The 13,742-nt window shown below is 33.5% G+C and overlaps 2 protein-coding genes across 2 annotated transcripts; both read right to left on the bottom strand.

The window, feature by feature from the left end:
* Positions 1-448: 448 nt before the first annotated feature.
* Positions 449-1,406, bottom strand: LOC131598902 (probable glutathione S-transferase). Its single transcript, XM_058871469.1, has 2 exons — positions 1,089-1,406; positions 449-793 (listed from the first exon to the last, which is right to left on the bottom strand). The coding sequence occupies exons 1-2, from the start codon at positions 1,404-1,406 to the stop codon at positions 449-451; spliced, it is 663 nt and encodes a 220-aa protein (XP_058727452.1).
* A 472-nt stretch (positions 1,407-1,878) lies between these two features.
* Positions 1,879-2,967, bottom strand: LOC131598903 (glutathione S-transferase U25-like). The gene is made up of 2 exons (XM_058871470.1): positions 2,615-2,967; positions 1,879-2,515 (listed from the first exon to the last, which is right to left on the bottom strand). Exons 1-2 carry the CDS (start codon positions 2,927-2,929, stop codon positions 2,168-2,170), a joined length of 663 nt encoding a protein of 220 aa, XP_058727453.1. The 5' UTR covers positions 2,930-2,967; the 3' UTR covers positions 1,879-2,167.
* Between the last annotated feature and the right edge of the window lie 10,775 nt (positions 2,968-13,742).

Genomic DNA, 13,742 nt, shown 5'->3' on the forward strand with positions numbered 1-13,742 from the left:
TAGTTACTGTTACTAAGTTTCATTTTTATATAAATAATAATTCTTGCAAAGTGCAACCTTTTTTTTTTTTTCCATCAAAGAGCTTCTCATAGCTAAAGTAGATGCAGAATAATTAAGGTTACAATGTGTTTCAATGTTAAGAATTAGGAAGAATAGAAGTTAATGTAGGTGAAAGATGAGTGAAGTGAACGTGGCTTTTCAAGGGCATTACATAACCAAAGGTTGAAGAGAAACAATGGTTATCAAAGAGTGTATATTAATGTTCACAAGGATAATTCTAATCTTAGGACCTACACAATTCTAAGATTTCATAGATGAATTTTGGAGTATTACAACATTTTGCTATGTTATTGTTAAGAAACATAATTCAAAAACCACAACATAATCATAGTTACAACCATAGTTGCAATTTAAAATCTTATTCATAATACATTAACACCTTTTGCTTCTAATCTCCACGGTTTAAGAGACTCATCTCTGCTAAAAACTGTTTCATCTTACTCTCTTTAGGAATTGACCTAGACACACTCTCTTTTTCACCACACCTTTTGGCCCAAGATGTCAAATTTGGGAATTCTTCATCATCAATGAGTTTGCCAGCAAAAGTGTAAGTATATAGCATGCAAAACAATGGCACAAGTGCCACATCCACAAAACCAAAGATGTCTCCACCAAAATATGGTTTGTCTCCCAGCTGTTCTTCCATCACTTCAAAACTCTCTAGCAACTCTTTCTTTGCAGCTTCTTTCTCTTCTCCTACAGTTTTTGCATACCTAGATCCTATCTCATATATCTTTTCCATTCATATAGTTGTAAGTTAGTAAGAAAGAAATTCACATTTTTTTCAACATTGGTTTATATAACAATCAGGGTTTTAAAAAACAGCCCGCGACCCTAGAAACAGTATTGGCAGATGCCGAATACTGTTATCAGCATTTTCATGTTAAAGAACAAATTACAGTTAGTTCACACACTGTGACGACCACAATCAGTTTCGTGACATTGGTATTGTATTGACGGAAATCAGAAAGTCTTAACGCGTCCGTTTTTTAAAACCCTGATGAAAATAAGAGGTAAATGTGAATTACCTTAGTGTCAACATAGTTAGCCCAAAATTTGGCTTGGGCTTTTTGGTAAGGATCATCATAAGGGAACAAAGGAGAATGATGATTCCAAACCTCATCAATATATTCAACTATATTTAGAGATTCACAAATGGATTTTCCATTATGGATTAGAACTGGTATTTTCTTGTGAATTGGGTTCATTTGCAAGAGTAAAAGACTCTTGTTGCTAAAATCCTCTTCTTTGTTCTCATACTTGATGCCCTTTTCCTCAAGTGCAATTAGGACCCTCATGCCATAATGACTTGGCCAGAAATTTAAGAGGATCACCTCATCTGCCATTGTTGAGATAGAAGACTTGAACAAAATAAAATTGAAGTGAATGGCTAAGGTGTATGGTTGGTGTTGTCAATATAAAGAAAAGGTTGAGAATCATGAAAAATGGAATAATAATAAATAATTGAAGTAAAACAAAGAAATGAGTCTTGGACGGATATTACTATATGCATTGTTTTTCCTTTGAAACTATTTGTTTGAAGTAAATGTGACAGGCTTTGTGTCGAAATTAGATACCAACAAATGTTTAATGTAGTTTTGGGTTGGCTAAACAACCCAATAAGACCGAGTCAATAGGTCTAAAGGCTCAATCTAATACACTCTCGTTAAAAACCGATGAATAGATGGACTCTAACCAAAAACGACGCGCATTGGAACCAGACCGTCGGTTCCAATTTAACAGTCTCCCACACTCCGTGTCGCACCAAAAAATCGGTTTCAACCTTCCACCATATATAAACTCCTCTACGCGCCAAAATAAAATAAAAAGAGTAAGAATTACTAAACAATAAATACTTTCACATTACAGACTTTCACATTACACCATGCATATAACAATGCATAAACACTCAATTCAAAGAACAAACAGATCAAACATCAATCACAACTCACAATTTTTCCAAACCTTTCCTACTAAAACCACAAAGCTTCGCACATCATAGTGCCTTTTTATTACATAATTATTCTATCAGAAAAGTTAAAACAACTGAAATCATTTCTTGCATGTTTCCATTCTTGGTAAGAATGGCATGCATAATCACAATAACCTACTCAACGCCCATCTTCTTCCTGACCTCCACAATGAATTGATAGACCTTATCCTGATCAGGAATAGACTTATAAACACTCTCATTCTTGACACATCTCTTAGCCCAACCAATGAACTTGGGACACTCCTTCTCTATATTGATATTACCAAAAGTCTCATAGCCTTTAAACCAAGTGTAGAATGGAATAAGTGCCACATCCACATAACCAAGCTTCTCTCCTCCAAAATAACTCTTGTGTCCCAACTCTTGCTCCAACACTTTGAGGGCTTCTATGAATTCCTTCTTTGCAGCTTCTATCACTTCTCCTTTATTGGTCCAAAGAAGGTTCCTTCCATTTTCATAGACCTATTTCACATCGAAAGTCGAAACACATTAAATTAGATAATCAAATGATAGAACAAGAAAAACAACAAACAAAACATGCAAAAGAGGAAACTTATATACCTTCTTGTCAACAAAATCAGCCCAGAATTTAGCTTGTGATCTCTGATAAGGATCAGAAGGCAACAAAGGAGATTTATCATTCCAAACTTGATCAATATACTGAACAGCAATGAGAGATTCACAAATGGATTTACCATTATGAATGAGAACAGGGATTTGCTTGTGAATAGGATTCATCTGTAACAACAAAGGACTCTTGTTGCTCAAGTCTTCATCTCTGTACTCATGCTTGATGCCCTTTTGAGCAAGGGCTATTCTGACCCTCATCCCGAATGGACTTGGCCAATAATCTAGAAGAATCACTTCATCTGCCATGGCTATAGAATGAAGACAAAGATTGTTATAGAAGAAGAAATGTGTCTGTAATATAAAAAAACCAAAGCTTAGAACTCTATTTATAGAGTGAGATATGGAGGGAGTATATTTATTTTATTAAAGAATGCTAACTTTATTTCATTTTTTTTTATCACCACCGATATAATTCGGTTCGGAGGTCGTTCTGGCATCAAATGATTCCAATCCTTTCCGATTACAGTTATGAGAGATCGAACCGTAATCCTCTATCAAATTCATAACCACTTAACCAACTAAAAATTGCTTTCGATTTAATTTATTTAGAAAATATGTGATGGACACTTTCTTCTATCTTTTTAATTTATTTAGATGTCACTGCTTAAGTCAGCAAAAGCAAAGCTCTCTTGTATTAAATTTTTCTTTGTATGGTCTATCTTCTTATTAATAATGACACATCAATATGAAATTTATGAAAAATATTAATTCTTCTTTTATTTTATAAATATAGTATATGCTATTCTCAGTTTTCAATTTAACAAAATATTTTATCCAAATTTTTAATTGCTAAATAGAGAATGTCATATATTCAAACTAGCGTTTCTATGATAAAATATTTTTACGCAATTAAAAACCGAATCAATTTAACCAGTCAAGGTCAAGAAATATTACTCCCTCTATTTTAATTAATAAAATTTGTTTGTTAAATTAATTAAATAATTAATATATTTGATTTATATAAATAATATGTTACATGTTTAAAAAAAAATTATGACAAAAACAGGAAGAACTAATAAACATTATGTTTTTTTTTTTATGTAGCCTAGTAATTAAAATTTTTTCTTTAACGATGAATGATGAATGAAATGTTACATACACCTATATACTTTATACTACATGAATATATAATTATATTGTTGTGAATTCAATGCCAAGAACAAAGTATAAAACAAGAGAAGAATAAAGAACAAAGAAGAAGAAGAACACAAGAATTGGTTATAACGACTAGAGTTCGATCCAATATCTCACAAATCTCCACCTTGGACCTAACTCTACAACATCAAGGAAACAAACTAGCTTTCTTCATGCAGCTTTATCAACTGCATACAGTGGAAAAACTTGCAACTCGGCAATGTCTTGGTGATCATATTAGCAGCATTGTCTTCAGTCGAAACCTTCAGCACTTAGACTTCTCCACGCTCGATTACTTCTCTGACGAAATGCAACCTCACATCGATGTGCTTAGTTCGCTCATGATAGGCTGAATTCTTCGACAGGTGTATTGCACTTTGGCTATCACATTTAACAGTGATACCTCGACCTTGAAGTTTCAGCTCCTTTGCAAAACCTTTAAGCCACAATGCTTCTTTCACAACTTCAGTTAAGGCAATATACTCCGCTTCAGTGGTTGATAGAGCAACAACCTTCTGAAGTGTTGCTTTCCAACTAATTGTTGTACCAAACATAGTGAATACATATCAGAAAATAGATTTTCTGGAATCCATACAACCTGCATAATCAGAGTCGACATATCCTTCGATTACTGCTTTACTATCTTCACCCAAGTCTCCACCATAAATTAGGACTCTGTTCAGAGACCATTTATGTACCTTAAAATCCACTTCAATGCTTGCCAGTGAGCCTTTCCAGGATTCGCCATGTACCTGCTTACAAGACTTACTGCATATGCTATGTCGGGTCTAGTACAAACCATAACATACATCAAAGAACCAATTATATTAGCATATGGGATGCTATTCATATAGGCTCTTTCAACATCAGTACTGGGACACTAATCAATACTCAGCTTGAATTGAGGGTTGTTCGGAGTCACAACTGGCTTTGAATTTGACATACCAAACTTTTCGAGAATCTTTCGTAGATATGCCTCTTGAGATAAGCATAACTTCGACTTCTTTCTGTCTCTTCGAATGTCAATTCCAATAATCCTGGAAGCTGCTCCTAGATCCTTCATATCAAACTCCTTATTGAGTTCAGCCTTCACCCTCATTACATCTTCGACATTGTTGCTTGCTATGAGAATATCATTCACATAAAGCAACAAAATAACAAATGAATTACCAGGTCGAAATCGAAAGTAAACCCAGTGGTCGAACTGACTTCTAATGAAACTTATGTGTGCCATGAACTTGTCGAATCTCCTATTCCACTATCGAGGAGATTGTTTCAGCCCATACAAATATCTCTTTAACTTGCACACATAATCTTCCTTCCCCTTTTCAACATACCCTTCAGGTTGCCTCACCAGGATTGTTTCATCTAGATCACCATACAAGAAAGGAGTCTTCACATCCATCTGTTCCAGTTCAAGATCGAACTGTGCCACCATGGTAAGCAACATTCTAATGGACCTATGCTTCATAACAGGAGAAAACACATCATTGAAGTCGACACCTTCTTTCTGAGTGAAACCCCTTGCGACCAACCTTGCCTTGTATCTTTTCAACATCACTCCTTTGATTCCTTCCTTAACTTTGAAAATCCATTTACAGCTGACTAACCTTGCCCCAGCAGGTTTCTTGATCAGTTCCCAAGTGTGATTATCTTGAAGAGATTTTATCTCATCATTCATGGCCTTCAGCCATTCAGTCTTATTTCGACTCCTCATAACTTCCTTATAATCTCTAAGTTCTTCGTCCAAAACCTCACTTGCAGAGATTAAAGCATAAGCTATAAGATCTGCATACCCAAGTCTCTAAGGTGGCTTGATGGTTCTTCTCGACCTATCTCTTGATAATAGGTAGTCATCGACAGTTTCCTCAGCATCTTCTGCTTCTTCTTCGACTTCATCAGGGATATGCAATTCAGCATCAACATGCTCCACCTCAACAGGAATCTCTACCTGTTCCAACTCTTCGTCTGATATTTCTGCACTTCAACCATCATCATCAGTTTTCTTAAAAGCCATTTCAGCTTCATTGAAAACTACATCTCGACTAGTGATACACCTCCTGTGACCTGGCTCTAGGCACTATAGCCTATAAGCTTTGACTCCTTCAGGGTATCCCATGAACATGCATTTCAGAGCTCTAGGTTCGACCTTGTCTTGCCTAATGTGAGCATAGGCTACACAGCCAAACACTCTCAGTTTGTCGAGATCTGGTGAATTCAATACCAAGAACAAAGTATAAAACAAGGGAAGAATAAAGAACAAGGAAGAAGAAGTACACAAGAATTGGTTATAACTGCTATTCTTTTACTTTCTCTTTGAAAAACAAGATTACAAGTTTACAAGAATAATAAATAACCTCTCTCTCACCCTAAATCAGGATTTGCAGCATTGCAATGATGAGAGACTAGTATGCTATTTATAATAAAACCTAACATACTAACTAATGGGCTTTTTCCACAAGGCCCATTACACAAGCCAACTTAATAAACAAGCTAACTTAACAAATTAGGGTTTAAACACTAAAACCTAATTTAACATGCTAATAACCCTAGCATCTTCGACCCCTGCATGCTCGACCCATCTTCGACTACAACATGCACACTTCGACACCAGCATGTGAACAACCTTCGACTTCATGCTTAACCCTGTCGAACTGTCGAACCAAGAAGCTACCCTTCGACCATACTAGAGTTCGATCCAATATCTCACATATATACTATTCTTTTTCTTCTTAGGGGCGTGTTTGAATTGGTTGCGGACAAAATTAATTCTATCAGAATTAATTTTATCAAAATTGAGTTTAGTATAATTAATTTATGTTTGGATATATTTACGTAAAGTGAGTTAAACAATAAATTTCAATATAAAAATCATCAAGAATCAATTCTGAAGGCAGAAACTACAAATCTCAGCTTCAAGTAGAATCATTCTAAAGACAGAATTAATTTTACTTTTGTGTTAGGTTTCAAAATCATCCAGAATAAGTTTTAAACTTCTAAAATTATTTTTTATCATTCTAAAAGCCAAATCAAACATACACTTATTATTGAATATAAAAATTAAATTAATATTCACTTTGGCACAAATATATATGGCAGAATTATAATCCATATTCAAAGAGTCTCACCTACTCTATATTCTTACTTCAATGTTTTAGTATTACCCATCATACTGGTAATATAATACTAATGGTTGCCGGTTGCCACACGACTTGGCTATTGCCTGTCTGCCACCCTGTCTGTAATTAAATACATATGCTGTTTTTTTTTTATATATTTTTTTATCTAAATTAAATGACGATCAATTTTATAAAAGTGTTCGATTAAGTCAAAATATTTTACTTATTCAAATTAGTAAAAAAATAAAAATAAATATTATATATTTAAATATTTAGTTTTGATCTTCTTGATAGATATTCTTAAAACTGTTTGTACAATGTCGCGCTATACAGGTCGGATTGCATGTAACTTGTTTTTGGAATAAAGCCAAATGTGCAAGTGTGATGTAATCAAGTACATCATGAGGTCAATTTTTAATTCAACATTTTGCCATATGATCTAACAGAAAGTGATATTTTTACCACAAAACATACACCTACACCGTATGTACAGATGACACTGTTATTGTACAGACGAAACTATTCATGAACAGTAATTTATAGTAGTCACGTTACTATTTATGAACAGTAATTTACCGTAATGCAGAGTAAAAATTTGGTTAATGCACTAATGAAATTAGTTAATATTGTTGTAGAATTTGGCCACCTGCATAATCCAATCCTCTCTTCTCGTAATAACAATGATTAAACCTACAAAATAATAAAAAGTTAAATAAATCTGAGGCGTGTAAGAACACTGTCCTTAAGGATTTATCCGCCTCATAAGCGCAAATCCCCCAGAATTAAACAGGTTCTTGCCAGATTCTCATTATCAATCTGAGGTATCAGAACAACAAGAAATATATTGACAGGAAGATGAAACCAGGAAAGAACAGAAATAAAGGATAGAAGGAAAAAAAGAGTCTTGGTCATGTTCTCTCCTCTGATAAAAATAAGGGAGTTGTTATATATGGGAGAGAGAGAAATGAGTCAAGGATTGACTAAGTCAAGTCAATCGGTTATACCTCATAAATAAAATGAATAATAATTAAAAAAAAATATTTTCTCATATTTATCAAAATTATTTAAACTTTTGAATTATAATCACAATTTGCAATAATCCCCCACATATTTCAAAAGGTCAAAATAAAAATAAAAAGGAATTTTTTGGATTAACATCATGAGTGCGATGCATCAAACTAGTGTCGCAAACTATATGAACTAGTCCTAGAATGATAGTACTTAACATTCAGTGAAGTTGGTGTAGCAAGTTTTTTTTCTTCTTTTTTTTTTTTAAAAAAAAAGGGGCAGAAGCCCATGATATAAAAGAGAAAATAGGTACAAAAATGAGGGGGGCAGCACCTGATCTCAAACCTATCTAATTCTATAATAAGGAAAACCTATCAAATTCCTGTTAAAAAACAGCTTTACTTCAGAAGGAATTTCATTCCACCAAGTAAAATTGGTAACACTAAAAACTAAATTTGCTATAGAGTCAGCACAGTGACTACCTTCCCTAAATATATGAGTGGCAAAAAAATTAAAGTTTCTCATTTTGAGCATACAATTATCCCATCTACTTCTAACGATCCACAGAACCACAGAAGAGTTACGGAAAGCAGAAACCACCAATACGGAATCGGACTCCAACCACTAATTAGTCCAACTGTTGCTAAAAGCTATCTCCATAGCCAGAATAGCCCTCATGAACTCCGCATATAAAGCATTTCCTTCTCCTAAGCAACAGCTAAAACTACCAAGGTGCGCCCCATGCCAATTCCGAAAAATGCCGCCACACGCAACCATCGATGGCAATCCGCCGGCAACCCCATCAACATTTGTAACGCCCCAGACTGCTTTCGGGATGATTGACTGACCCCACAAACCAACACGGGTCTTTTCAACATGCTTTGACCTCACTCGCACGCTTTCCAGGAAACTTCCCAGAAGGTCACCCATCCCAATACTACTCCAAGTCAAGCACGCTTAACTGTGGAGTTCTTATGGAATGAGCTACCGAAAAGAAGATGCATCTTGTTTGTATAGGTAGTACCCATCAATCCTTATAAGCTTTCCTTCGACCATGCAATCTCATACCAGCACAGCCTTAGGATTCCTCTCATTCCGATGTGGCGACCACCCTTGCCATCTCAGGCCTCAGGTGTTACATGCGGTGCAACCACCCCTCGCCTTATTCGGCCTCGGGTGTTACATGCCCACCAGCTTCAGCATGGTTCGTCCTCGAACCACATCGTACTGGGAGAGGTCTGGCTCTGATACCATTAGTAACGCCCCAGACTGCTTTCGGGATGATTGACTGACCCCACAAACCAACACGGGTCTTTTCAACATGCTTTGACCTCACTCGCACGCTTTCCAGGAAACTTCCCAGAAGGTCACCCATCCCAATACTACTCCAAGTCAAGCACGCTTAACTGTGGAGTTCTTATAGAATGAGCTACCGAAAAGAAGATGCATCTTGTTTGTATAGGTAGTACCCATAAATCCTTATAAGCTTTCCTTCGACCATGCAATCTCATACCTGCACAGCCTTAGGATTCCTCTCATTCCGATGTGGCGACCACCCTTGCCATCTCAGGCCTCAGGTGTTACATGCGGTGCAACCACCCCTCGCCTTATTCGGCCTCGGGTGTTACAACATTCACCTTGGTCCAGCCAAATAGAGGAGGAGACCACAAAACTTCCTGAACAGAAGTAGGACGAGGAGGGTGCAACATAACTTGAAACTTCTTTAGAAGCACAAAATCCGAAATAGAAGAATTCGCTCTCTTAGAAGTAAGATTACCCGACAAAGAAGTAAGAGAGTGAACAGTCGAACAACTAGATTTCCAATGAACATGAATATCCTGAAACCTTGCCTGATTTCGAGCATACCAAATACAAGCGACAACGTTAATTACAGCTGCTTTAACAACTATCCGACATTGCTCCGAGTAGGCACCATCCAAAACAGAGATGCAATCCCCCAAACAAGTAATGGACATACCTAGCTCCAACACATTACAGATCCAATTCCAAATATTTTCAGCATAAGGGCAGTTAAAAAAAGATGTTGCGTAGACTCCGAACTGCTGAAACAAAAATTACATACCGACGGGAAAACCTGGCCACGCAGCAGAAAATTCTCATCCGTGGGCAGCCTCCCCTGAGCTAATCTCCAAAACAGGAAGGATTTTGAAGGAGGGATGACGTTACTCCAAACCTAATTGCCCCAGACTCGAATCATAACTGCCGAACAGAATTTGTACGCGTCTTTAAGCGATAACAAGCTGTATGAACCAAAAACACTTTACGTATGTTAGAGGTCTACCACCCACATCACACCCCCACAATTCTTGTTGTTGACGGTGTGGTGCGCTAATAGGCCATGCGCGTGCCTGGTTATTTTCATGAGTGCTCTAGAAATTTTGCCAAGATCTCATATAAGCGACCCTACTTAACACTCATAAAGGTGATTTCATCAAGTGTATGCTGCAAATCATACACCACCCATAAGAGATATGAAATTCATTAGAAGCTACATAAGCTTATCCTCTCAATAATGCAGTGTCTAGCACTTTCCCATTTACACCATAGAAAAAGGACATAAGCAAAAATTAACTATATAATTTTTGGAGCTAGCAGAACTAACAAGTGACTTGTTCTTACCCATATGAATCTTTTTCACGGGATCTCCAATCACAAAGGTTGGGTTCCCATCACTTGATAGTTTCAATAGGCTTAAGTCTAATTCCCCTCGATGTGTCACAAATTAATTTCTTCCCAGGGCTTCAATAAAGGATCAACTAGGATCAACTAGGATCAATTTAATTGGAATTCTCAAAAATAGAGGATATATTGCCTCATTATAAGTAGCTACTTTATACACAAATAAAGAAGATACATTTTTCTTCCTAAAAATATTGACCAAGATGTCTCTAAGTCAATTAAATTCCAAATATTTACTCAAATATTTAACATTTTATACTTGATCTCAAAAAAAATTATACATGTATGCTTAAATATATAAGCAAAATTATTCCAACAAGGATATCATATCGTCACGATATAAATAAATTCATTTATGAAATTATTATACAGGTCTATTTAAATAGCTTTCAAACGACAACACCCCACATTAGGCAAAATTAAATATACTCACATATAAATTTGTTTTCGTACAAATTTAATTCATATAATGTCATTGTAAAATTTTAATATTACAATATAATATAAGTTAAAAATCTCAAATATAAAAAGTAACACCACAAAGTATTACCATAATTTTAAATTGTTTTAATAATCATTAAATACCTCTAAAATTTTCATATTAAACTACACATGTCTGCTTAGATAATTTCTAAGTGACAACTTCTTCATTTGAAAAAGAATAATATAATAGTAAATATATTTTCATATAGATGATCTCATTTAAAATTCTTAAAAAAAATAGAATGAACATGCCCTTCAAAAATTATAAGCATGAAAGTATTACTCCGGAATCTAATTTTTTTTTCAACCTCTAAATAAAATAATAATATTACAAAAGAAAATATCACTAGTTAAAATATTTTCTATATTAAATTTTTATTTTCTTTAGCAAAATACTATAAATATTATATGTCTCTGCAATAATTTATATTTTACATATATTATACTGTTCATATCAATATATTTTGTTCTCACAAAAATTTCACCAAAAACAAAATATTTCTAAATTTTACACTTTTCCACAATTAATCATCGAGAGTAAATAGTATTAAATTCAATTTGTTATAATAAAAGCTAAACATAATAATATAACATCACCCACCATATAATACATTGTGATATAGTTGATGGCAGATAAAATTTTAATAATTTAAAAAAAAAATTATAATAAGAATTGTTAATACTTATGGCTTCCAACACACCTTTACATCAACAAATAAAGAGATGAAGCGTTAAAGATATTTGTAAAACCAAAGTCTCCTATCATTCTGCTCAATTACTCAAATAATTTTCAAATACTATTTGTGGAGAATTTAAACACAAATATGTAATTAAATATAATGTCAATATAATATAATAATGAGAATAAAAAACGTATAGTCTAAATATTGACTTTTCAAAATCACAAAAGTAATTTAATAAATCTTCATTGTTACAAATATTTATTTCTATTCAATCATTATAAGCAATTAAATTTCAATTACATATATTAGAAAGGACAATCAATATAAATCACAAGAGAAATTTGTTTTTAAAAATCACAATCAATGTGTATAGTGTAATAATATCCCAAGACGAATATCCCAATCTCGTAGAAAACATTGTCACTTATTACAAAGAAAAATTAATTCTATTTTATAATATAATATTAATATAATAATTAATAATCAATAATATATAATTAAACTTAATATAATAATTTATAATAATTATGTAACTAACTATATTATTGATTTCAAATTAATATTTTTAATATAGGATATGCCCAATTAAAAGTTAAAAACAGACTATCTATTCTTCTGAAGATGAAAATAAATTGTTAACAAAATATCAAGTTGGAACATTTATTCACTCTTCAAACCCTCACACAAATAAACTAATTTGATTAATATAAGAGTAGTTGCTTAAATCATATGTCAAAACATAAATTTATATAATTCTTTTCAAAACACTTCAAAGATAATTCTATTATATATCTTTGTTTTATAACACTGAAATATTTATAAGGGTTGACCAATTTATCTTGATAAATTTAATATTTAATATAGTATTTAATTATAAAAATTCTAAAAAGTATTGTACAACCAATCAATAGGTACGCAAAGAAATCATCTTATTTCATATTGTAAAATATCATTCAAATATATAATTATGTATCCAAGACGATAAAAGTCAATATAAAAGTCAATATTTAATCCGCATTGATCATATTTTAAAAGAAATTTCATTTTGAATATATCTATCAAATAAAGAGAATAATGTGTGTACCTTGAAAGAAAAAGTATCATGCTCAAGCATGCAAGCAATCTCTCACGTATTCATTGTATTTGTTATTCACCGAAATTGTTACTTTGATATAATTGATTGAATAAATCCTTAAGATTGTTGTAGAACTTAGCCACCTGCATAATCCATTCTTCTTTTCTCGTAATAACAATGATTAAACCTACAAAATAATAAAAAAGTTAAATAAACCTGAAGCGTGTAAGAACACTGTCCTTAAAGATTTATCCGCCTCATAAGCACAAATTCCCCAGGATTCAACATGTTTTTCCCAGATTCTCATTATCAATATGAGGTATCAGAACAACAAGAAATATATTGACAGGAAGATGAAACCAGGAAAGAACAGAAATAAAAGATAGAAGAAAAAAAGAGTCTTGGACATGTTCTCTCCTCTGATAAAAATAAGGGAGTTGTTATGTATGAGAGAGAGAGAGAGAGAGAGAGAGAGAGAGAGAGAGAGAGAGAGAAATGAGTCAAGGATTGACTAAGTCAAGTCAATCGGTTATACATCATAAATAAAACGAATTATAATTTAAAAAAATATTTTCTCATATTTATCAAAATTATTTAAACTTTTGAAATATAATCACAATTTGCAACAAATGCAACATCTAGGTATTAAAAATAATTTTTAGCAGTTATCAAACTTGGTTAATGCAGTGTAAAAACTTGGTTAATGCAGTAATAAAGTTGGTTAATGCGACATCCAGGTATTAAAAATAATTTTTAGCAGTCATCAAACTTGGTTAATGCAGTGTAAAAACTTTGTTAATGTAGTAATGAAGTTGGTTAATGCACGTCCAGGTATTAAAAATAAGCGTCCGTACATG

This window comes from Vicia villosa, linkage group LG4 (assembly GCF_029867415.1).
Source record: "Vicia villosa cultivar HV-30 ecotype Madison, WI linkage group LG4, Vvil1.0, whole genome shotgun sequence".
In the NCBI taxonomy this organism is placed as follows: Eukaryota; Viridiplantae; Streptophyta; class Magnoliopsida; order Fabales; family Fabaceae; genus Vicia; species Vicia villosa.